This window comes from Ylistrum balloti, unplaced genomic scaffold (genome assembly GCF_031769215.1).
Source record: "Ylistrum balloti isolate Yb309-2 unplaced genomic scaffold, AGI_CSIRO_Ybal_v1 Utg369898, whole genome shotgun sequence".
Taxonomy (NCBI): Eukaryota; Metazoa; Mollusca; class Bivalvia; order Pectinida; family Pectinidae; genus Ylistrum; species Ylistrum balloti.
The window spans coordinates 783,400-809,643 of NW_026782027.1; the positions used below are offsets into that span (position 1 = coordinate 783,400).

The following is a 26,244-nucleotide window of genomic DNA, read 5'->3' on the forward strand; positions in this document are numbered from 1 at the left end:
ATCTGATCTTGTATTTTGTCATCTTTGCTTCCATATCTATGCATACCATAATCAAATTGCTTTTTTGATATATATTTTAAATGTGTAATGTGTATAATATTTCTGTTGATATATTACAGATGCTGACTTAATCTTTGAGATAAAATGTTTCATAAAGGAGGAGATGGAAAACCGCGAGGATTTGGATTTTCCGGATTTGCACTCGGAAACAAGAAAGCAGATGAACCAGACCCTTCAAAACCTGTGTCTGGTATGGCAGGAATGCCAAGTAATGCAGGTGGCAGGTTCATGCCAGGGCGGTCATTTGGATATAGTACTAACATAGGGAAACGGAGGGCAAGGAATGAAGACGAGTATGTTACAGTTAATGCTGATTTGATGGTTTAAAGAAAATATTACAATATTCTATCAAAATATTTTAGAATATCAAAGATATGTAAATTAAGATTCAAGGAATGGGAAGTTGTATATTGTGAACTTCAAACAAGTTTGCAAAACAGGGATAAGTCATATTCTGGTCACTAATACAGCATCAAATGATTTTTGTTTGATAATGAAGTAGCATATGTTCATTAAGTTAACTCAGTGTGCCTCATTCAGAACCCATAGGTGTAAACAATAGATTTTATGCTAAGAGCATTTTCAATGCTCTTCAGCATGTTGCTGTCGCCCCTGGCCCTGAGTATCAGTACTTCGTTTTCATTGGTTCATAAATCGAAAGTTTACTCCTACTCCATCTGGGACATTACCGTAATCATTGGATTATCGCCCCTACAAGTTGCTGATCCTAGTCATTAAATGAAACAACCTTATCGACATTTTCTTCATTACTTGTACATCAAGAAAACGTTTTGTGTTGTGTATTAATGATAATCAGACATCGAAATTTGTAAATACAATGACAAAGACTCACGTTTTATGGTGGTAAATCTCGCGAGGCGATGCCAATATGGCGGCTGAACTTTCTTTTCCGCGCGATGCATTGTGGGAGTCATATCTTTCTATTTTTTTTCTTTTTCGAAAATTTTCATCCCGTTTAATACTGTTGAAAACTTTTGAAAATACTGAAATATGTAGTTGAAAATAAGAATGAAACTAAAATAAGAATGATTTAGAGTAGCATAAAATTTTGACGGAAACAGCCGGGGTGCTCGGTGCTGCCCCGGAAAGAAGACGGCGGCTGAAAGAAGATGGCGGGTAACTTATGTAGGTAAGTATCACTACATATATATATATATATATATATATATAAGCTGAATTTAGTGTCAATACTTATACTGAACTAGCAATTGCATTTTTTGCAACAATTCATTTGAAATGAGCCATCGCATGTATTGAATTTAGGCTCGACGCGCAAGCTGGGCACTGCCGCCATGGCACTTTTTTTCAAAATAGTTTCAAGACTTTTCCTTTGGCTTTGAAGCAGTATGCATTTGAAAAATGTTATGTAAGCATCTAGCACATTTTTGTTGCTTCCGTAAAGTATTTCAGTATTTTGAAATGGATTTATTTTTGAATGATCGTTTCATAATGGTCTCATTGCAGTCACTTCTGTCAGTGGCCCAACATATCGGAAATTAAGCAGAAAAAAACTTATCCGTAATATTGTACTGTACTACTTACGCTACCGTGAATAGATCTAGGAATCTATCTGTGTAATATATCGATTTTACTTTACTTTAAAATATCGGTCACTGTCCGTGCTATTGTAGATCTAGCTCTTTCAAATTTTTAATCGGAGATAATTTATAAGTACCCCAAGGCCAGGATATGAAATCGTACGGGAACTCTACAGGTATGCCAATTGTAAGGTTTACATGTTAAGTTAATATAATTAGTTTTAGCTTAAATTTAGTTTTTGTCTTTCTGACATGATGTCTCATTGATTCTGTTGAAGAGTGATGCATGTGAACGATTGCAATATAAAGATTGGGAATAATGAAGATGTCAGTTAACATCTGAATCCCGGAAGGTGTTTTAATAAAGATTAGGATAAACCTAGCAAAGTGTTAGATCCCAGTGTGAATGTGTAAAGTGTAAGGTCCCAGTGTGAATGTGTAAAGTGTAATTGGTACAATTCTTATTATGCCTGAACTTTTAATATATGTACTGTATTTGTTCATTTCATTTCAGTATTATGTCAACTGCATCCACTTTCAGTTCAACACTTTTGATTCATCAATTTTACACAGCCCTAGACTCAATATTTGTCATTAATTGTCGACTGTTTTTTAGCGTTTTAGAGTTTTGTTTCCATGGTGAATGGAATGAAATGGGATAAATAGTCAAACCAATACCCCTCGAGAGCTAATTAAGATATTGCAGTATTATCACTTTGGGCCTTATTAAAAGTCAAATTGAAACTTTAAGAAACTCAAGTGAGTACAACAATAAGATGTCAATAATCAATGAAATTGATTAATTGAGAGGACATTTTCTTAGTACAGTTAACCAGGCTTTGTAGTGGTTTGTTCAGAACTGTAGTTCTGGTTAAGTAACCATTAATTATGTCCTTTCAGCTACAATGACATACATTTTTGAAATACCTCTACTGTAGCTAAATGTGGCATTTGTAATAGACATAGCCAAAGTTAATTTTGTGATAGAAGTAGCCAAAGTTAATTTTAGGATCAGTTAGGACAGCTAATGTTTGTAACGGGCATGGGTTCAATTACATGATGATGTAATTAAATAAATTTAAATTATGTTATGAAAATGGCATTTCCATTACAGGTATTTTCAAAATAATTAGATTACCATTACATGACGGTCCAATGTAATTAATTAAATTACACAATCTCTGTATGACCATGGTCGAGATATTATTATTTTGCTAGCTGTCCATCGCTTAATAATTTGACAGTCCTGAACGTCAAAATAAGTAATTACAGTATATTTAATATAGACTCCTATTGGGAAGTTCAAGACTATAAGCTTATACAGAAGTGTATATTTCTTGCACATAATCATAGCAATAATGAAATATAGTTATTTATTTCCCTTACTCTCTTTCAGGAGGTGGATGTCCCTGAAGAAATGAAATCTGGAATGGTAGAAGGTATCTCTATTGATTCTTCTAACTTGGAATTGGCTATTATGACCAACAATGGATTTGAGGACCTTATGGTGGAGAAAAACGTCCTTCTTTCCGGCCTCCAATTAGATGTTGAAGATGATTATTCACTTGAGGAGATGCTAACAACCATGTTGCCTTTTAAGGTCACAGTACTCTCTAAAGGCGGCAATATATTTACCATCACGAAAGAAGAATCAACAAATGGCAGAAACTTAAAAAATGTGGAAAAGATCTTTGTATACTGCATTTGTAGTAAATTTGTATACAATCTTCAATTTACTTGAGTAGAAAGATTCACTAGTTATACCAAGTTTGTGTAGAAAGGATCACTGTATACTGAGTTTGTAGTGTACATAGAAAGTTTTAATTATTTATTTTTTTTCTGAGTTTAGTGTATACAATATATATAAAAAAAAATTTTTTGTAGAAAAGATCACCACATACTGAGTTTGTTGTTTACAAATGTGTAGAAAAGATCGCTGTATACCAAGTTTATGGTTTACAATTGTCTAGAAAAATCACTGCATACTGAACATATTACAACTTCTGTTTAAAACCTTCATTTAAACTTAGGCATGTATTTTTTTTATTCATCTTAAAAGTCCACCTACAACAATTTTGTGTATGCAATCTTGTACTAGGATATTGACATGACAAGATTACATTGCTGATCAAAGCATGGAAAGAATACTGTATCTAAAAACTGAATAAAACAAGATATAAGCATCTTTATCATGTTTTTATTATTATTATTATTTTTCAATGATGTCTGTCCACATGGAATTTGTAAGCACTCTTGTGCATTCTTATACCACCAAAAGGTGGGTAAACTGGAATCAGGTTGTCTATCCGTCCATCCATCTGTTTGTCTGTCTGTAGACACATCTTGTCTGGACAACTCAAATGAAACTTTACAGTAATATTCGGGACAATGTGTAGATGTGCATGCACCATTTTCTCTCGAAATATTGATTGCCATGGCAACTGGTCAATATAGACAGGTTTTGCATGTTGGTCAACTTCCAAACCTGTGGACCAATTTCAACAAAACTTCGCAGGAATGTCAGGGAATATGTGCACATGCCGCTGTGTTTCAGAGGATGTTTCTGTGCAAAAGGTCACCATGGGGAGATAACTAAGGCTGTGGGTGTTGGGGGTATTAGTTATCATTTGGATTACAGTTTCAGTTATCCCTGGGCAATGTGGAGAGGATATAGTAATGATTTTGAGGATTGAATGTAGAGACTAAAACAGTTAGTATACCTCAATCAAATTTGGAACATGTATCCCGTATGAGAATACGGTTTCTTAAGAAATTCAGGGTCAGATGTCCGAGATCAAGGTCACAGTCAAAAAACGGATAGTTGCATGGGTGTGTTTTCCTTTGCATTACCCTCATTCTTCTTTCAAATTTCACAACCTAAAAGATATTCACATCTTGCAAATTTCAAGGTTCATGGTCACTGTAAGGATGTTAAAAAATGATAATACAAGAGGAATAAAGTATCTTGCGACAAGTTTTAGAGAACAGAGAATATATAAACATGTCAACAGAATTGTAGAACCAGCAAAACAAGTGTGAAATTGAAACAAAGACAATATCTACTTGAAGATTCCCTGAAAAAGTACAAGGAGAATAAGACCTGGTGTTCCAGAAGAATAGGCATCTTCTATTTTAAGTTATGGTGACAAATCATGTTTGTTTTATAAAATTGGCACTCTTATGCAGTCATTTGCTGGAAAATGAAGCTGCCCAATATTTGTACGTAGCATGTTATTTGCATGATGGTCTAGCTAATGATCTTAAACCAATAAGATACGCAGTCTTTAAAGTGATAATATGGTGTCCAAGATCAACATTCCCTACAATGTATCCAAAGAAATGGACAACTTCCCTTTCATCTTGGAGCCTACTTGGGACATGTATTACATAAGTAATACTACTATGCTTGTTATTTCTGATACCTGCTGGTCATTTTTTATGGGCTGCAATGATGTACTGCTTGCATATAGTTTTTTTCAGTATATAGCAAGCTAATAACAAAGAATTTATTGTTTTAATGGTCTTAGCATACCAGTACTTTCAGTACTTTGATTTAAAAATGCAGCCTGGTAACCTATATAGAAAAGGACATTTTTTATGTCATAAGTAGACAGAATAAATCCAGCAAAACTGAATTATAGTGTCCACCTAAATAATTCCAACTACATATGGTCAAGATATCACATTTATTCTTGCAAATATTGTGGTAACCTGTCCCATTGCTTGGTTAAATCATCCTGTTAAAATCAAATCATGAAAACTGCAGATGGACAATGATTTTTGAATGGTTTAAACAATGCTTTTTCTGCCAATATAAATTTGGTATCATATAAATGTCTTATAGAGGTTGCACTTTTCAAAATTTGATGGCAGTGTAAATGTTGCTCCAAATTCACTGTCAAATTACTTAACGCTACTTGCATATGAACCAAAAACATCACTATAATGTCAGATGTGATACATATTCAACTATATCAGTGTCTATGAAGCCTGCACCAGGTAGGACAAGATAACAGTGAAATACTGCAATGCAGCATTAATGGCGCTGCATTGTAACTAATTTAGGCAACTGGTTGTAATGATTCATTGAAACAATACTTTAAACATTTTTAAAAATCAGGCCAATGTGACAAAAAGTAAAGAAAGGTTTGTAGTTTTATATAAATGTAGATTTCATTTATCTATAAACTGAATTTATCATGTAGTGTTTGATGGCTTGTTTGTTTAAGGTATTTTGACGATGATGATGAAGAAGGAGACCTTGAATATCAGCCTGCTCCAGGAAGTCCCAGTGCAGATGATAAAAATAAAGATGGCAGTGATAGTGATGATCCACTGGATGCATTTATGGCAGACATTGAGGTATGCCACACTGTGTTAACTTTCACTTATTTGTGGTCACACCATGTAAACAAAGACATGTTTGTAGTCACACCATGCAAACATAGACTTATTTGTGGTCACACCATGTAAACAAAGACATGTTTGTAGTCACACCATGTAATTATAGACTTATCTGTGGTCACACCATGTAAACAAAGACATGTTTGTAGTCACACCATGTAATTATAGACTTATCTGTGGTCACACCATGTAAACAAAGACATGTTTGTAGTCACACCATGTAATTATAGACTTATCTGTGGTCACACCATGTAAACAAAGACATGTTTGTAGTCACACCATGCAAACATAGACTTATCTGTGGTCACACCATGTAAACAAAGACATGTTTGTAGTCACACCATGTAATTATAGACTTATCTGTGGTCACACCATGTAAACAAAGACATGTTTGTAGTCACACCATGTAATTATAGACTTATCTGTAAATGTGAAGAAATCACAGAACAAAAGCAGTAAATGTGAGTCACCAGACTTGGAGACCAGTAAAGGTCTCATGTAGACCCTGTGGGTATCAGACTTGGAGACCAGTAAAGGTCTCCTGTAGACCCTGTGGGTATCAGACTATGAGATCAGTCATTGTTTCACTCAGACCCAGTGGTTCACCAGACTGTTAACTCCAGACAGGTTTACCAGCCACTGTTTCACTCAGACCCAGTGGTTCACCAGACTGGTAACTCCAGACAGGGTTACCAGCCACTGTTTCACTCAGACCCAGTGGTTCACCAGACTGTTAACTCCAGACAGGGTTACCAGCCACTGTTTCACTCAGATCCTGTGGTTCACCAGACTGTTAACTCCAGACAGGGTTACCAGCCACTGTTTCACTCAGATCCTGTGGTTCACCAGACTGTTAACTCCAGACAGGTTTACCAGCCACTATTTCACTCAGACCCAGTGGTTCACCGGACTGTTTACTCCAGACAGGGTTACCAGCCACTGTTTCACTCAGACCCAGTGGTTCACCAGACTGGTAACTCCAGACAGGGTTACCAGCCACTGTTTCACTCAGACCCAGTGGTTCACCAGACTGTTAACTCCAGACAGGGATACCAGTCAACTTTTCATTCAGATCCTTTGGGTCACCAGACTGTTAACTCCAGACAGGGATACCAGCCACTGTTTCACTCAGACCCAGTGGTTCACCAGACTGTTAACTCCAGACAGGGATACCAGCCACTGTTTCACTCAGACCCAGTGGTTCACCAGATTGTTAACTCCAGACAGGGTTACCAGCCACTGTTTCATTCAGATCCTGTGGGTCACCAGATTGTTAACTCCAGACAGGGATACCAGCCACTGTTTCACTCAGACCCAGTGGTTCACCAGACTGTTAACTCCAGACAGGGTTACCAGCCACTGTTTCACTCAGACCCAGTGGTTCACCAGATTGTTAACTCCAGACAGGGATACCTCAAAATAAATACACCTCAACACAAGTACAGAGTATAACATTCCTTTACATTTGAATACATATGTATTTCCTTAAACCATTGAAAACAAACTACCTTATCCCTGCTTACACATCTATAGGACTGTTCAAGTGAACAACTATCTTACACTGTAATCAGTAGGTGGTTCTATTTTGGTATCACTTGCAATTCGAACAGAAATATTTCCAAGTGTAAACAATTAAACTGATGTTTCTGTTTACTTTTTGCAAATATTATTGATTATTTATCATGTTATAATACATTTTAATGTCTTACATATTTAAAATTTAGGAATGTGAGTAAACCTTGCATAATTACATACAGTTAAAGCAACGACAAGACTGCATATATTCTCAAGCCTGGTCAAATCAATAAATACAAATATTGGTGTTGCTAAACTTTATCCAGGGAATGTACAACATATGTATTAATATTTATTAATGTTGATATAAAATGTATAAAACAACAAATAGTTATAAGTTGAATTCCATCTAAACAATTTTTTGTAGTACTTGTATACTTTGTATCACAAACTGCACAGTGTTCAATTTGCTGTTGGTTTCCAGAAAGAAGTAAAAGGGAAAATGAAAGAAAGCAAGGAACACAAAGAAAAATCAAAGGAGAAGAAAAAAGACAAGTATGTGATTGTTGTTAACTGGTTATGAAATAAATTACAGAACCTTTTGATCGATGTGTAGCATGCATATGAAGATAATGATTACGTATACTCCTATATATCTTAGTTATCTATATTTTTTTAAAGGTTCTAGATATGTTTTGATTCAAATCTATGTGTTGTCATTCGTTAGTACAAACATGTATCCATATATCTCCTGCAAGAAACCAAAGAGACCAACACATCACTTTCTACTAATAGTCAGAGGATGGGCTTATAACAGGACCTCCAGGGCCAACACATCACTTTCTACTCAAAGTCGGAGGGTGGGCTTTTCACAGGACCCCAGAGGGTCAACACATCATTTCCTTATCAAAGTCAGAGGGTTGCCTTATTACAGGACATAAGGGGCCAACACATCACTTTCTACTCAGAATCAGAGGTTAGGCTAATTACAGGACCCCAGGGGCTAACAAATCATTTCTTGCTCAAACTAAGGGGGTGGGCTGACTTATTACAGGACCTCAGGACCAACATCTTTTTCTACCTTAAGTCAGAAGGTGGGCATATTACATGACAGTGAAATGAGTATTTTATCAGTAAATCTACTGACAGCTATAAATATTGGTGGGTTTATTAAGAGAGATGGAATTAATGCCTGATAATGATTGTATATTGTCCCTATGTAAGATAACAGACAGATTTTAAAAATTTGAATATTCCACTAAAACATGGTCTGTTGTACAGAGGAGTGCGGGACGATATCGAAAATGAAGATGTTCAGGAAGCATTTTTTCGATACATGGAGGAAAACCCTATGGCTGGTGTTATCCTTGATGAGGACGAGGCAGGAATTGAATACGATGCTGATGGAAATCCAATCATACCAGAAAAAAATAAAGTAACCATCAAAGTTGTTAATGTGTAATAAAAACTTCATAGAATTAAATTGGTGATAACGATGCTTAATATAAACAGAGTGCTTAGATGTATTCATTTTATTAGAATTTCTTTGTGAAATCTATACAATTAGTATTTTATGTAGCACAAACTTTAATCTTCTTGGTAATTTGTCATATATGTACAATTTACATACAATCACATCTTTTGGTTTTGAATAGATTTTTCAATACTTGTTTATATTGCAGATGATTGATCCTTTGCCTCCTATTGACCATACAGAAATTGACTATCAGAAATTTGTAAAGAACTTTTACCAAGAACATGAAGATATTGCCAAACTAACCCAGACACAGGTGGATGAACTACGTCATAAACTTGGAATAAGGGTAAGTTTTCACTGATGTTATCTATAAAAATCATCAGTAGATATCAGGGTAGGATCTAAATGATCCTATCTGCAAACATCTACACTAGATATCATGGTAAGTTTTCACTGATCCCATCTAAACATCTACATGGATATTACACTTGGAATCTGTGTCACCAATTACATCCTGTATATCCAGGGATGGAGTATGTGTCACCAATCACATTCTGTATATCTAATGCTGTAGTATGTTTTTGATGTTTAACCACACATTGTAACATGGCAGGCTCCAAACATCTATTTAACTACCATTAGTAGCAACATTCTAATTGATGTTTTATGATATACCAATGTCAGCCTTGATCTGGTCATTTTCTCAGGAAACAAGTATTTTATTTTTATCCAATGACCAAGGTTATGGAGTTATATAATATGATTGCTGTATAAATGTATTTCAGAATACATTGATCACTGTAGAAAACTGACATTTTGTTTTTAGGTATCCGGGTTTTCCCCTTCGAATCCAGCAACCAGCTTTGCACACTTCGGTTTTGATAATGAACTGATGGGAGTGATCAGAAAGTCGGAATACTCACAGCCCACCCCGATACAGGCCCAGGTCAGTTGTAACACACTAATCATCAAACAATAAAATCAATATGAAATCAATGCCTATGATAACCAAAAAATAAAGAACCCAGTAATGACAAATGAATGATACCAGTTGTGAATCTAGGTGCTTGTATAATACTTAACATTATTTGTTCTTAAGGAGTTGTATATGGTGAATTCAAATATTTCAATAAGAAAACATATTGCAGTACCAACAAATCAGTATACATTTTTTTGGTAGTTTAGTGGTTTGACAATAAAAGTTGCGAGTTTTATTTGTTTCAGGTCTTTTATACATTTGGTTAATCTAGATAATATAGAAAAATCAAGGCAATTGAAATGCTTGATGAGCAACTGAACATAACAAAATCAGACACATTGTAACTCTTGACTATGACTGAAAAAAAGAATTAGCAGGTACCTTATTTAGTCTAATAACACCCTAGGGGCATGAAATTCTTAAAAGTGGGGTCATTTAGTTCAATACAAATTATCAGAAAATTATGAAAAATTCACATGAAACAGGGGAAGTTCTGCGGATAAAATAAAGGGAAAAAAAGGCTGGCGAAAACATCAGAGCATTGCAAGGGAGGTGGATAGCCTGTATTATGTATCGATAATGAATTAATAAAATGATTGACAGACGGGAGAGAAGCTGGTGTTTTGACACAATGACATTTTGTAGTTCAAATTCATCATTTACTTTCTTATTTAATCTTCAGAGATTGTGCATGTCATTGTTTACTTTCACAGTGCCCAAAGTGAAAGGGATAGTTTCTGTTAAAATATCATATGACACTGATTTTTGAGCTCATATTAACACATGTCAATTGAAATTTTGTTGATTTTATTTTGAATATTTTGGACTTCAACTACACATGCATGGAGATTTATTTTACCATATGTTAAGTCATATAAATTGTAAGACAATATATTGCACCCTATAACTACACATGATTGTAAATGACCTGTTTACATTAACAGGGGGTGCCAACCATCCTGAACGGACGAGATATCATCGGTATAGCTAAAACTGGGAGTGGAAAGACTGCCACATATCTCTGGCCCCTCCTTGTACACATAATGGACCAAAAGGAACTGGAGACTGGGGATGGACCCATAGGGCTTATACTGGCCCCTACCAGGGAATTGTCACAACAGGTATCTACACACAGGTCAAAAGCATCCAGATAATGAGTTTTCCTAGACTGTTTCTCTCTATAGAACTGGCCATATATAAACATTGTATAATTCATAATCAGTTATCAAAAATTCATAATCAAGACTTAGACTTTTTCTTTGATATTTTCTTTACAATTAATTATTTTGACACGTAGTGATGTATCGTTAACTCTGACACAAGTTCCAAAGGTGAATACATAGGTGGTACATGTACACTTTTTGCATGGTTTACTGAACACAACAAATTTTCTTTACATTGTAAAAGAAAGGTGTCCAAGATATTGCTAAAATATCACTATGAAAATCCATTTGACTCATAAAAAGCTTTTCCAGAACCAGAATTTCAGTTTCTGGATTAGTGAGTACAATAAACATTATAGAATTCTGTTCCCCAACATTTCCATCCAGATTCTTAGATTTCCAAACAAGCAGCATCTGAATTATCATGGGTTCATTGTATTCTGTAATGTTTTAGAGTTTTTATGTCTTCATTTTGTTTCTTTTCATTTTCTTTGTTTTATTGGGATTTTTTTATGTCATCTGACGACCTGTTGCGATCGCCTTTTGTGAGGCGGCGTCCAGCATCTGTCATAAACATTTTCAACTTCTTCTCAAGTTCTACATGTCTCATTGAGCTGAAACTTATCTGAAATGATCGTGACATGATCCTGACCAAAGTTTGTTAATTTCGGGTTGGTCCGAAATCCAACATGGCCGCCTTCTTGAAAACACATTTTCGACTTCTTTTCAAGTTCAAAATTTTAAATCTTGTATTTGATGTCAGATGACCGTTAAGGACCATGGGCCTCTTGTTTCAATTCTATTTAGATATTATCTCAGTATGATATTTGAAAACTTAAATAATCTCAAATCTACAAAGCAAGAAACTTGGGAAGAAATGAAATGTTGAAATTTGTTTTGATTTCTGTGACATTTTTCAGATATACCATGAGGCCAAGAAATTTGGCAAAGTCTACAACATCAATGTTGTGTGTGCATATGGAGGTGGCAACATGTGGGAACAGACGAAGGCATGTCAGGAAGGGGCGGAGATCATAGTGGCCACACCTGTATGTATAGACAGAGGAAGTGTGTTAGAATGGGATGGAGTGATATCAGGAAGGGAATGGGTAACATGAAGGGAAACAGTACAATTTAAAATGTAGAATTTAATACAGCACAACCATTCTCCACAAAATCTGTAGACTTTTCATTGCACATCATAAAGTTATATAGCTGTTGTTCTTGTTTTCTCAAGAGCAACATTTGTATGGAGAAGCTTTTTTGAGAAATCCATATTTAACCATTGATTTGTTATGATAATTTTTTCATCATTATGAATGTTGCATCTATGCAGGCAGTGCCACTTTGCATTGGTAGGTTTGACTGCAAAGCTGATATTCTTACTATCTATAAACACCATAATTCCAGGTGCAGTCCTGTAAAACAGCTAATCAGCTATGTTTACATTTTCTACACTTCCTGTAGTTATATGTGTCATTTATTAGATACTGTTAAACATTAAATAACAAATTATGATTTCATGTGAGAAATGACATTTATAGCCTGACAAATGACACTTTTGTCTTGTAGCTTTTTTGTAAGGAAATTTCATGCAAATGTAAATATGGTTATACACGATCATCACTACTAGCTATTCACATGTTCACAAATATGGCTCCTAGAGATGTCATTATGGTTTAATGTGTGTGTAGGGTCGTTTGATAGACCTGGTGAAGAAGAAAGCCACCAACCTCCAGCGGGTCACTTATCTTGTGTTTGATGAAGCTGACCGTATGTTTGATATGGGCTTTGGTAAGTTTTCACCCTCATAACTTAGGACATGGAAACGAACTGAAAATCCATAACACCAACTGAAAATATAGCTAATTTGTAATAAGTTAACCTGTTAAGGGAAGTTGGTAATAGCCAAAGGTACATCTGAAAGATGTGATGATGTAGATAGTTGATTTCACTTTTACAGTTTGCTACATGTAAAAGTTATGTGCCATAATAACTGTATCTGTTATGAGAAAATGTTCTGGTCTTGTTTGATTTAACTAAAGACAATGTCAATAATTTTTCCTGCCAGGAGTGTCTGGACGTGTAGCTACAGCTTATTTACAAATCACAATATCAGTATGTTTAGATCTAAGATGAATTGCTTGTGAACAAGTTCTGTAACTCTTCAACAGATTTCCATCTTGCTTCAGCTGAACACACTGTAAAATATTCAATTGACCAATGAAGCATTTCTTGATTTTTTATTCAAGATAGAGAGAAAATCTTATATATCTATGTATATATCTTTTCTTATGAAATGTTTTCCAGAAACACTGTAGTTAAAAAGACCTTTACCCACTTTCCCTGTAAATTATTTTAAATTCTATACAAAATGAAAGAAAATGTGCTAGCAATATATGTTTTATATTTGTAAGAATTACGGATTCTTATTATAGATTGCCTATCATTTTTTGCAGTGATATTTATTGTAGCTGTGTAGTAATCTTTTCTATACCCCAGGATCTTTCACTCTGGTATTTATGGTAACTGTGTAGGTAGCCCCAGGTCTATAACCATAATATTTACTATGGCTGTGTGTTCATCTGTTTCAGAACCTCAGGTCAGGTCTATAGCTAACCATGTGAGAAAGGACCGACAAAGTAAGTGTGAATTAACAGTGGATTATTGTTTACAATTTCTTATCATTAAAACGTAATCGTACCTTAGATTTATGTGTTGTAAGGTATTCCAGGTTATTTATAGTATATGGGGTAACAATGTAATAAATAATGAATATTTTATTGGCATGAGATGGGCTGATATTGTTACACTCTGCGGTTCTCTTTTTACTTACTTTATGATGGTGTTTGTTTGTTTTAGCATTACTCTTTAGTGCCACCTTCAAGAAGAAGGTGGAACGCTTAGCAAGAGACATTCTTCTGGATCCTGTACGAGTTGTTCAAGGGGAAGCAGGGGAGGTAAGTCTTGTAGTCAGGAAATTGAAATTAGTTGTAATATCATATCAGAATCATACAGATAGAAGACAGTTTATTTTTTTATTGAATTTGAACCTGCTGATAAACCTGGATGTAATTCTATTAACTCACAGGCAAACGAGGATGTCACTCAATACGTAGAGGTACTGCCAGCTGGACCAGCCAAGTGGACATGGCTCATCAAAAACCTTGTTCGTTTTACTTCAAGTATGTGACATTTACATTCAGCACAAAGATCTCACCAACATTATCTTTGGCAAAGATTAAAACAACCTCATGGCTATTATATTATATTTAGTGTATCTCAATCAATAGTGACTAAAATTAAAAAATTATCCTTTTTTCTGGCTTTTAATGAAACATTGATAAAACTACTGACTGCAGATCTCAGGTCAAACAATAAAACTACTGACTGCAGATCTCAGGTCAAACATTGATAAAACTACTGACTGCAGATCTCAGGTCAAACATTGATAAAACTACTGACTGCAGATCTTGAGATATCTCAAAATGACAGATTGTTGGTCAATTGGTTCTCAAATGAATGAAAGAGATTACTTTATGCAAAACTAAATGGAAAAAATTTACCTGCGTAACCTCTCAACAGGTATTGAACCCATGTCTCTTGCATGATAATCCATGGTTTTGTGATCTAAGCCAACAAAGCATGCTGTGTCAGCTGAATTACCGTTATCGTATTTAACACTATGTTCAGGCAACAAGATGTGTTCCTTATATACAGATATGCATGTGTTTTTGATGCCTATTATATCTGGCATTAGATTAGGTAAACACAATGTACATTGTTTTGTATCAATTATTCACATGTTTTTAATATACCATATCTATTCACAGAAATTATATTCAACTGTATGGATATTAATTAGGTATTAAGTTGTGTACTATTTATTATAAGCTGACTTTAGTGACATTCAGTAACTTATGAATATGATCCGTACCTAATACACAATAAAATGAATCAAAAAGCATGACCAGTAATTACTGACATACACAAGCGGATGAGGGATACAGACACCATGCTCTTTTTTATCTTCCGTCAGTAAATATTCACATTTATACATCTGATTCATGTTTGAACAGGTAATGTTTATGATCTAAAGTAAAAATCTTAAATGTCCAGGTTATCTTATCACTGTCCGTATTACATTCTAATTCTTATCTTTAATTTATTTTTTTCAGTTGGTAGTGTGTTGATATTTGTTACCCGGAAATCCAACTCAGAAGAACTGGCTACAAATTTACGCACTAGAGATTTCTCATGTAAGAATGCTTCACACGTTATTTTCATGTCATTTACATTGTAAACTTTATGGAGATCAAAAATAAAAGTGTTGCTGTACACACTTTTGCATTGCACATGATTGTTTTTAAGTTTTGTGTTTGTTGGTGAAACTTAGATGTAAAATGAAATTTTTTTTCCAGTGACCAGTTTTTTCTTTTTTTCGACATTGTGCCTGATTTTCACCTTTTTTACTTGGAGAAAAATAGAAATGTGTAGGAAGAGACCTATATCATAGGATTTAAATTCCAAAATTTCAATGGTGGATATATAATATTGTTAAATTCAGATATTTTGATTTTGACACCAATTGAAATTTGTGAGATTTTGTAATATGTATAAAAACAAAATATTGTTGAAATTTCTTATTTGCCAAGGTGTTTGACTGTCTTTATCATGAACCCTTCACCTCTGGGTAACAGGTTCAAGACCTAGGTGGAGCAGTTGCTTGGTACTGACTGCATGTCAGTGGTTTTTCTCTGGGAACTCTGGCTTTCCTTCACCACTCAAATCTGGCACATCCTTAAATGACCCTGGCTGTAAATAGGACATAAAGCAAGAAAAAACCAAACTAGTTTCCTAGTTTCTTATATTGTATAGTTTCATATAGCTTTGGTTTGTAACAGTGGGCCTTCTCCATGGTGACATGGGACAGATGGAGAGAAATGAGATCATCACAGCGTTTAAACGCAAGGAGATGCCTATCCTTGTAGCCACAGACGTAGCAGGTATGTAATATCTCCATAATAGTGACAGGTTATTATAAATTACATTTGTGCCAATGAAATATAGATTTTTACTAGTGAAAAATAATACTTTTGCAGGCTTAGACCATTTAAAAAAGAGGAAACAAATCATCTGTTAAAATTGACAAATCATAAAGCCCAATGTAAAAAAACACAAAACCAGAAACCTGAAGGGAAAGTTTACTTGTGACACAACCTTCAGTTCCATGGTGCACATTCATTTCCATGAGAGTCAGCCGACAATACAATGCAAATTACCTTATCAGAGATCAAATTTGATCCTAAACCAAACGTCTTGAACGCGGAGCTAGAGGTATTTCAGCAATAGCTGTAGGTTGCTGCCATATTTCCAGTCACATAGTAACTTTTCTTTTTGAACATTTTACAGCAAATCTTGTCTCTTACTGACATAAATAAGTAATATTTTCTATGTGATATAAAAACAGATTAACATTGAATTTTATTTTTGTGTTTACATATTTTTAATGATTTTTTAAAAAAATATATATATTTTATCATTTACTACCATGAGATATCAGTCCAAAGGCCAAAAGTCTGGGGGCCAATATCTGATCTACAGTATTAGTGTGTAACCCTAGTTTCTCAGCTCTAGCTTTTCTGTCCAGTTGGGCAAAAAAAATGTTTATGAGCCAAGGCATACACACATCACCTGTTTCACGTGTACTAAAGAGAGATATTAACAAATGATGGTCAGGATGTCTCTGAAACTGACAATGATTTTCCAACTTTTAGATTTTTATATTACATGTAATATTTATTAATTAAACTGATAAATTGGGTCAGTGAAATAGAATATTGGCAATATATTCATAGTCTTCATTTTGTTGTTATGACAACTTTGTTTATATGATTGAGTAACAATGTATCATCTTCCTGATATGTATTTATATATCTGTTGTTCCAGCTAGAGGTTTGGACATTCCGTATATCAGGACTGTGGTGAACTATGATGTAGCACGAGACATTGATACACATACACACAGGATTGGGCGAACAGGTCGAGCAGGTAGGTACCCTTTAACAGGTCGAGTTGGTATATACTATATCACAGGTCGAGCAGTTATGTACCCTATAACTGGCCTTTATAACAACAGATTTGTTTAATGTGCAAGTACAATATATAAAAGGACACCAATCTGGGTCTGACAATATAGTTCATGATTTCAATGTTTTTTACAAATGTAGCGAAAACTAGATGGCCACTAACAAAACCTGCTAAACTTGTATAATTGTTGATGAGTTGAAAGATAATGACTTTATGATTTTGCAATGACAAGGTGAGAAAGGCTATGCCTACACCCTACTGACAGAGAAGGATAAGGACTTTGCAGGGCCACTTGTAAGGAACATGGAGGTAGCTAACCAGTTTGTACCTAAATCCCTGATGGATCTAGCATTACAGGTACGTACAGTGGTCACAAGTAGGTAAAATGTCTTTTATCTGTGAAGATGGAATTTTATAATTTTAAATGATGAAATATCACTGCATGGGATATTTCAGACTGATCAAAAGATTATAGAATTTGCAGAGCCTTTCAGAACTAATTCTGAAATTGCAAACTATTTCCATCTGTAAGTATTGGAGGTTGCTGAAATGACCTGAAAGCTTAGATACAATACTGAATGGTTTCCTCATGCAAAATTTTGATGAAAGTAGGAATTTATTCATTTATCGATGATGTATTGATGTCATGATTGATTTGTAATTTTTAGAATCCTTGGTTCAGCAAAAGCCGATTCAAGCAAGGAAAGGGGAAGAGATTGAATGTGGGAGGAAAAGGACTCGGCTTCAAAGAGAGGCCAGGATTAGGGGCAGAATCAGTAAGTTCATAGTGTGTGGAAACAGGTCAGGATTAGGGGCAGAATCAGTAAGTTCATAGTGTGTGGAAACAGGTCAGGATTAGGGGCAGAATCAGTAAGTTCATAGTGTGTGGAAACAGGTCAGAATTAGGGGCAGAATCAGTAAGTTCATGGTGTGTGGAGACAGGTCAGGATTAGGGGCAGAATCAGTAAGTTGATAGGGTGTGGAAACAGGTCAGGATTAGGGGCAGAATCAGTAAGTTCATAGGGTCGGGAAACAGGTCAGGGTTAGGGGCAGAATCAGTAAGTTCATAGGAAAAAGAAATGACCTTGACCCTTATTCAACATCACAGGGATCAACTTTGTTAAAACCTTGGATTAACATCTTCTGATAAACCAAAATGTGCAAAAGCATGGTATTTGTCTAATAGGATCATAAGATGAAGCCTAACAAAGTTGTGGAAAGAAATTACCTTGGCCCATTTTTAAGGTCATTTGGATCAAGTTTGTTAAACGCATTGAAATGGCTTCTTCTGACTGACCAAAAGGTGCAGAAGCTTGATACTTGGCTGGTAGGAAACCTGGAAATGTGACAAATTATGAAAAAAAAGAAATGACAAATACATATAATTGAGGTCATAATTGTCACTGTTTAGAGTGTAGAATCGGAACCTGTTTGTGGTGGAAATTGGTTAAAATTGGTAAGATGCACCCACTTTAGGTGCTAGTGGTGTATGTGTTAATGTATATGTGATAAACACTGTTTCAGTATTTGATTAAAGTTGAATACCAGGTGAACGATGCAGGCCCATTGGACCTATTGTATTTTTGAGATATCTGTTTTGGCAGTTTTTATTCCATCCAAATCACAGCAACAATACCTGTCCAATATAACAACATATTTCAAAGTATCATAAATTGTTACATTAGTTCAAAGAGTTTGTAAATATACAAATATTGCTTCAGTCTTTTGACAAAGGCTTGTGATACATCTGCTAGTGAATCCTGGAGTTAAAATTAACTTTAATATTAAACAGATAGTATCGATTTGTAGTAAAATCACATATGATTAATGATGTATAGGAAATTCTATAAATTACTTAGTTATCTCCCTTATGTTTATACAGAGCACAAGAACCCAGGATTCCTCCAGTATGGCTAGTTTCCGAGGTGTGGGATCATCTGCTGGACCTCAGAGTGACCGTATGTCTGCTATGAAACAGGCGTTCTCAGTAAGTTACAGGTGTTTCAAACTAATGTTTACTGAATATTCAGTACTACTGTGATGTATATATTGTATAATAATACATTGTTAAATCTGGTCATAGTTATGACAATGTATATATTGTATAATTATACTTTGTTTATTCTAGCCATAGTAATGACAGTGTATATATTGTATAATTATACTTTGTTTATTCTAGCCATAGTAATGACAGTGTATATATTGTATAATTATACTTTGTTTATTCTAGCCATAGTAATGACAATGTATATATTGTATAATTATACTTTGTTTATTCTAGCCATAGTAATACAGTGTATATATTGTATAATTATACTTTGTTTATTCTAGCCATAGTAATGACAATGTATATATTGTATAATTATACTTTGTTTATTCTAGCCATAGTAATGACAGTGTATATATTGTATAATTATACTTTGTTTATTCTAGCCATAGTAATGACAGTGTATATATTGTATAATTATACTTTGTTTATTCTAGCCATAGTAATGACAGTGTATATATTGTATAATTATACTTTGTACCACGAAAGTTCAGTCAGTGGAGTATTGACCCACACATACTCTTGTGAAGATACTTGATGTGTGATTCAACACTCCCTACCCATGGCTGTTTGGAAGCTGAGAAATATACAGGACACTTTATTGTTATTGCTGTGGACGGCATGCAGAATGCCTCCATTATGTTGTTTAGTGAGGTAGGCACCAGCTACTACAAGGAAACCTCAATGTGACACTGGCAATGACAATCTACACTGTTACATCTGTGTATCTAGTAATAAGCAGACCAGATCTACTGGAATGCACATAAATATTGGTTTATAGCCCCATGGGGCCTGAGGGGCAGGGCACAAAAAGGGAGATTTTGCAAGTTATTTAAAATCCTTCTCCTGCTGTAAAAATAAATGGAATTTGCCAAAATTTGATGTAAAGCATTCTTGGGAGAAAGGGAATCAATCTTGTGGTAACAGTAAGTCTTGGCCCCCTTGCCAGGGACATACTTGATACTCTAGAGGTTATGTTCATTTCATTATGTACACCCCTTGAGCATGTCATTACAAAATTAAAGGTTCCATGTCCTTGCGGACAAGATAGATAGACTAGTTTGATCCTTTGATGTACTTCAAACAAATCTTGATGTCACACAATAGCATATTGTAATGGCTTTGAAATTTGAGTGTCACATCTATGAAATAATCAAAAGAAGAGAATGAGCCTGTGATTGGTCAGGTTTTTTTCCTTGGAACCAATCAAATTACTTTGCTTGTGCCTTCAATTTTGCCATGACATGTTCAAGGGGTGTGAAAGTGAACGCAACCTCTGGAATATCATGAATGTGCAAGGAAAGACGGAGTCCAATAATGGAAATAGACCAAAATCTTTAAAATACTAGAGAAAATGGGAATCAGTTGTGTATCAACTGTTCACCCTGGCCCCCTTCAGCAGGAGGGATAGGCCCAATTGGGGAAATTTAAGTTCTTGAAAATCCTGTTTCCATACAACGATATTATTGAAGTTTTTATGAAACATGGATCTGTCTTCAGAAATTGTTGGTCATATTTGAAATTCTGTTTTAAATGGCTGAATAGCTAAATTAGCTTGGTGAGTGATGCAGGCCCCATTGGCCGCTTGTTTTTCTATTAATCACTTCTTGACAGTTTATCAAAAACTTGACTTGTGATCCAACTATACTTGATATCTACCTGTTGATATTGTAGGCGCAGTTCAAATCCAACTTTGTGGCGGCCGCCGATAATATTGAACCACAGAAGACTGGTCACATCCTAGAACCAATTAATGCAACCCGCAATCCTGCACAACCCCAAGCAGCCTCAGATGAACCTAACAGCAAACGGAAAAAACGGTCACGCTGGGACTGATAAACTAAGTGAAATCTTGTTGGATATGATAGTTAATTTGGTGCATGTCACAGAATTCAGCATCTGAAATGTGGATCTGGTACAATTGAAGTTCATTTTTCACACCAGGACATCAATAAAATTGTCTTTGCCTAATCAGTCCCTCTCTTGTGAGCTTTAATGGTGAAATGTTGAGATCACAGATTTTCTGATATCAAGTTTCAGCCAGTGTTATCAGATCTAGATACAAGTGACATTTGAATGGAAGAAACTTGGAAAGACTTGCTAGAATTCATGCACCTTATATTTTTTAGAGACAAGACACCTTAGCTGGTTTCACTGACTATATGATAAACGGCACTCACAAAACGTGCTAATGTCACTGACACCACGTTACAGACTGATGGAATCTCTAGCACTGGAAACCTTAATTGTGTCTTAATTTACATGGCTCTGAAGATTTTGTACATTAAAGGACTAAATCATAAAGGAATGTGACATTTGATCCCTGTGCTTTATCAAGGACTCTCTGGTGGAACTCAAAAGTATTGTTCTATCAGTATAAGCAGTATTGCCTGGTACTAGGTTGTGAAGTGCTCATACATTTACTGCCTAATGAGGGGAAAATTTGTTGCCATGTCCTAGAAAAATAACTGGGGCTGTTGATGTTGATAGAAATTTGAATGTTACTAGAAGCACTGTACTAAGTATTGCAGCATGTGGTTTATGGTTAGTAGATCACAAATACAAAAACACAAATTGAGTATAGTCATCTGGTGCCATTCAGCTCAAATAAATTTTAAATCACATTATTGTTGTGTTATTCAGTAAATTAATCCATGTATGTTTCTTGTGTGTGAACTTGTGTTGTGGAACCTGTTTGAACTTTGATGTCATGAGACAGTAACAATATGACATCACATACTTGTAGATTGCATGGCAACATCACTATGGAGACCGTAGACAAAGAAACAAGTTGTTTCTGTTTTAAAATTATGTCAGTTATGATGCAGGTGAATTTTCACATTGCCATGATTACTTCGTCCAATCAGAGGATCACTAGAATGAACCTCGTATCACATTGGTAAATCTCACATGAAATGGAAACTCATGGTATAATCCTTATGTTGTATACTGTATACAAGAAAAGCTTACCCAGGGTGTTTTTTTACCTTTGCTTAAAACTGACATTTTAGCCCAATACTTAACTCTGTCTCAAATAAATAATACACGTGTTTAGGTTTTAACAATCAACTTCAGCACATCCTTTTAGTATTTCATCCTTTGGCTTAATGGTGAAATAAGTGAAAGTGACATGTCTCTGTACACAGGACTGTAAATAAATGCTCAAATGTGTCCTTGGATATCTGTAAACATTGGTGTGACATGACAGTCCAAATTTCCTAAAATTTATTTCAAAATCATTCAAATCTTCCACATTTCATTTTACTGAACTTTAACTCCAATATGACAGTGTAATGAGTATTAATTACATAAAAAAAAAATTTCCAGGATGCCAGTGCTACTGTTAGCAAAAGGTTCCTGTAAGTTGTATTCAAATAGAGTCGAACCTCATTATCTCTGAAGTCAGTGGGACCGTTGGAAAACCTCAAATATTCAATTTAACTGAGTTCAGATGTTTAGGGTGAAATTTGACATGGATCGACGTAATACTTCAAATTAAATAGTCTTTGAGTTATATGAGATTGAGATAATGAGGATTGACTGTAGTGCTAGGAGTGTACCGATTTTGGTAGCCATACTAGTGATAGGTGATAGACAGTAGTTGTGAGGTTAGACAGAAGATAATTACCCCTGCAATACTTGACTGCTTCAGAATCGCAAAACACTTTTGTAAACATTAGTAATGAAACAATAAAGAGGTATTTCAAACCAGAAGTGATATATTGACCTGCCATATTTGATATTTCATAGAGAAGTTTTAGGTGAATAAAATTTTTCATTCATCATATCTTATATTTCATCGAGAAGAAGTTTTAAACTGCCATGCAAAGTCTACCTTATGTAGAATTTGATCATTTTTCTGAATAAAATTTTCATTCATCAAAACAAAATTGTTAATAGGAAACAGAAAAGGTCCATTGCAGGCAGTATCCTCCAGACAGGGTGAATGAAAGTAGGTGCCTTGGTTAGAGAGAATACGCCAGAACACAATGCTGCATCAACATATGTCACTGAGTTTCACTATTTCACTCAGTATTTTTATACATTTGACTCATCTAGAAAAAAAAAACGCTATCAATTCATATCTAATTGTCCATTAATATGTTTCGACCAGTGAAATGTGTTGTTACTTCATTATGTATCGTTATTTACTGCTGATTTCAGTGTTGTTGTTACTAAGATTGTTAGTACTATAGTATTAAGTCATTTCCTCATGATTCCAACAGAGAAAAGTTTACTTGATACATACTGAAGTCACAAGTATGTACTGTGTCAAGTATTAATGTAACCCATTGTTCCTTTCCTGGTGCAAGGTAACCTTGTTAGTCTGGATACTGGTTTGTGTGTACAGTATAACTTTGTTGTCTGGACACTGTGGTTTGTGTGTACAGTAGGACCTTGTTAGTCTGGACACTTTGGTTTGTGTGTACAGTAGGACCTTGTTGGTCTGGACACTTTTTTGTCTGGACACTCTGGTTTGTGTGTATAGTATAACTTTGTTGGTCTGGACACTTTGGTTTGTGTGTACAGTAGAACCTTGTTAGTCTGGACACTGTGGTTTGTGCGTACAGTAGAGCCTTGTTAGTCTGGACACTGTGGTTTGTGTGTGCAGTAGAGCCTTGTTAGTCTGGACACTTTGGTTTGAGTTTACAGTATAACCTTGTCAGTCTGGACTCTTTGGTTTGTGTGTACAGTAGAACCTTGTTATCTGAACACTCTGATTTGTGTATACAGTACAACCTTGTTAGTCTGGACACTGTGGTCTGTGTGTGCAATAGAACCATGTTATACTGGACACTTTGGTTTGTGTGTACAGTAGAACCTTTCAGTTTGGACTCTACAGTTTTTGTGAAAAACTAGTTTGATTTACTAAATCTTTGTTTTCACCTTGTGTCTTCATGTAATTGGAGGGATTACTAGGACAATGACCCTTCCAATTAGCTGATATGATGCACAAAATGCATGGATTGATTGTTTTATGCTATAAGTACTAATAATATATTTGACCTGAAATTCACTAACAAATCAGATCTAGAGAAAGTCATTGAATTTCAGTCTAAATTTGCACATCAAGTCAAATGGTATTTTCTGTTAATGATGTGTGAACAGAGCTAGAATTTCTGCAATCAATGTTAATTCATACATATATTTGTTGTCATTAAAATTAATATTTTGAAAAAAGTAATGTTTTCTATATGAAGAGATTGACAAATAATTGTATAGAATTTTGTAAGTTCTGGTTCAAATATATTGAAATTTGAACCATGGACAATCATCATTACTACATACATTAATAAAATGTCTGAAAAAGCTTGTGTCCAGTTCATTTGTCCATAGAAATGTCCAGGAGACTTCAGTGTTTCTAGGATGTGGGCAGGATACAGGACACATAATGGTACCCATTTCATAGTAGCATAGCATTATGTTTTACATCATTTCTTAACTGAAGTTTTCATTGGTCATTGCTAAATGGTCAAAGGTCAGACTTCTGATTCATACACAATGATACTTAATGTAGATGTATAGAAGGAGGAAGGGGGCATTTTATAAACATTTTCTAATTTGTTCAGTTTCTCATTCCACAGAAACATACAAAACCATGCCCTCGCTGTTTTGCATCAAATGTGAAACGATGAATCAGCTTATATAATACACTATAGTTTGGCCCAGATTGAGATGTGGAGCATTCTTACCATTTCGTATTCCACTAGAAAAAGCATGTGCATTATCAATGTGTCACCCAACTGCCTACCACTAATACATAGACTACAATGCGCAAACACACGCTATCAATATGGCTTGATTACATTTGGGCTACCTGTCTCAGAAATAAATTATATTAGACATATTATGGAATAGCATTTTCGCTCTATTGTAAACTTTAATTTGTCAGATTTCTTCCCACATTTTTCAACTGATTGCTTACAAACTTGTTAAAACTGAAGTTGAGTTTTGCTGGAAGCAAATTGATTAGACAATATTAATTATTGAGAGTTATTGCCCTTTGTATTCATATTTGTTAATCTTCTCATGGATTTCAACCAATTTCTTTTGAACTTGGTAGGTGTAATCACCATGATAGGAACACATGTTTAATGAAGACATGTTTTCCTTAACGACAATTTCATTTGGTAATTAGGAAGAGTATCTGCTTGTTTTCATCTTGTCCAGATAGCTAACACAGTTTCTATCTGATTTCTATCAAAGGTAGCCTTTATCACCATTACATGAAGTTGTGTTTTCCTGAAAATCAGTTGAGGAAGAGTTACTTCCCCTTGCTGTTTTCATGGTAACCTTTTCCAGAGATTTCCAGTTTTCAATGGATTGATTTCAAATTTTTAAGTCTTTTTTATGAAATGAAATAATGCATCCAGAATGGAAGTTCAATTCAACAAGTTCTTGAGGGAGCTTTTCAATCTTGTCCAGAGATCTCCCCCAGTTTTAACCATTTTTTCTTAACTGGATAGGCTTTAAAACCAAAACCTGAGATTTTTTTTTCATAATTAGCATTTTGATCCTGGAATAATCAAAGAGTTATTCTGGTTTTTTTTCAGCATTTTAATTTTGTTCAGAGATATCTCCTTGTTGTTTTCAACTAATCTCTATATAACTTGATTTGATATATCATCAAAACATATGAATGATTTCCCATTTGGCATTTTGACTGAATCTTATGATTTCCATGTTTGTATTCATTAGATACAGTAAATTATGAATCTTTTTGAGATGGAATGGACAAATATAGTTTTTCTCCTGTTGCTCATGTTTCAGACTCTTGTTGCATACTAAATATCATCACATAAAACAAATCTGAAACATGTTCAAATTTTATCTTTATTCCAGATAAAGCAGGTTTGGTACTCACAACCATCTTACAACAAAATACTTACAAAACAAGATAGTACACAGCCAGCATACTAACATCAAGTGTTTCAAATCATTTATAGCCA

The 26,244-nt window shown here is 34.8% G+C and overlaps 1 protein-coding gene across 1 annotated transcript; it reads left to right on the top strand.

Moving 5' to 3' along the window:
- Positions 1-126: 126 nt before the first annotated feature.
- Positions 127-21,921, top strand: LOC132546586 (ATP-dependent RNA helicase DDX42-like). The gene is made up of 19 exons (XM_060210306.1): positions 127-353; positions 5,849-5,981; positions 8,023-8,093; positions 8,820-8,973; positions 9,221-9,361; positions 9,842-9,961; positions 10,939-11,115; positions 12,078-12,206; positions 12,852-12,951; positions 13,752-13,799; positions 14,020-14,117; positions 14,249-14,342; positions 15,336-15,416; positions 16,062-16,163; positions 17,107-17,208; positions 17,480-17,604; positions 17,916-18,023; positions 19,130-19,234; positions 20,969-21,921. The coding sequence occupies exons 1-19, from the start codon at positions 145-147 to the stop codon at positions 21,128-21,130; spliced, it is 2,259 nt and encodes a 752-aa protein (XP_060066289.1). The 5' UTR covers positions 127-144; the 3' UTR covers positions 21,131-21,921.
- The last annotated feature ends 4,323 nt before the right edge of the window (positions 21,922-26,244 follow it).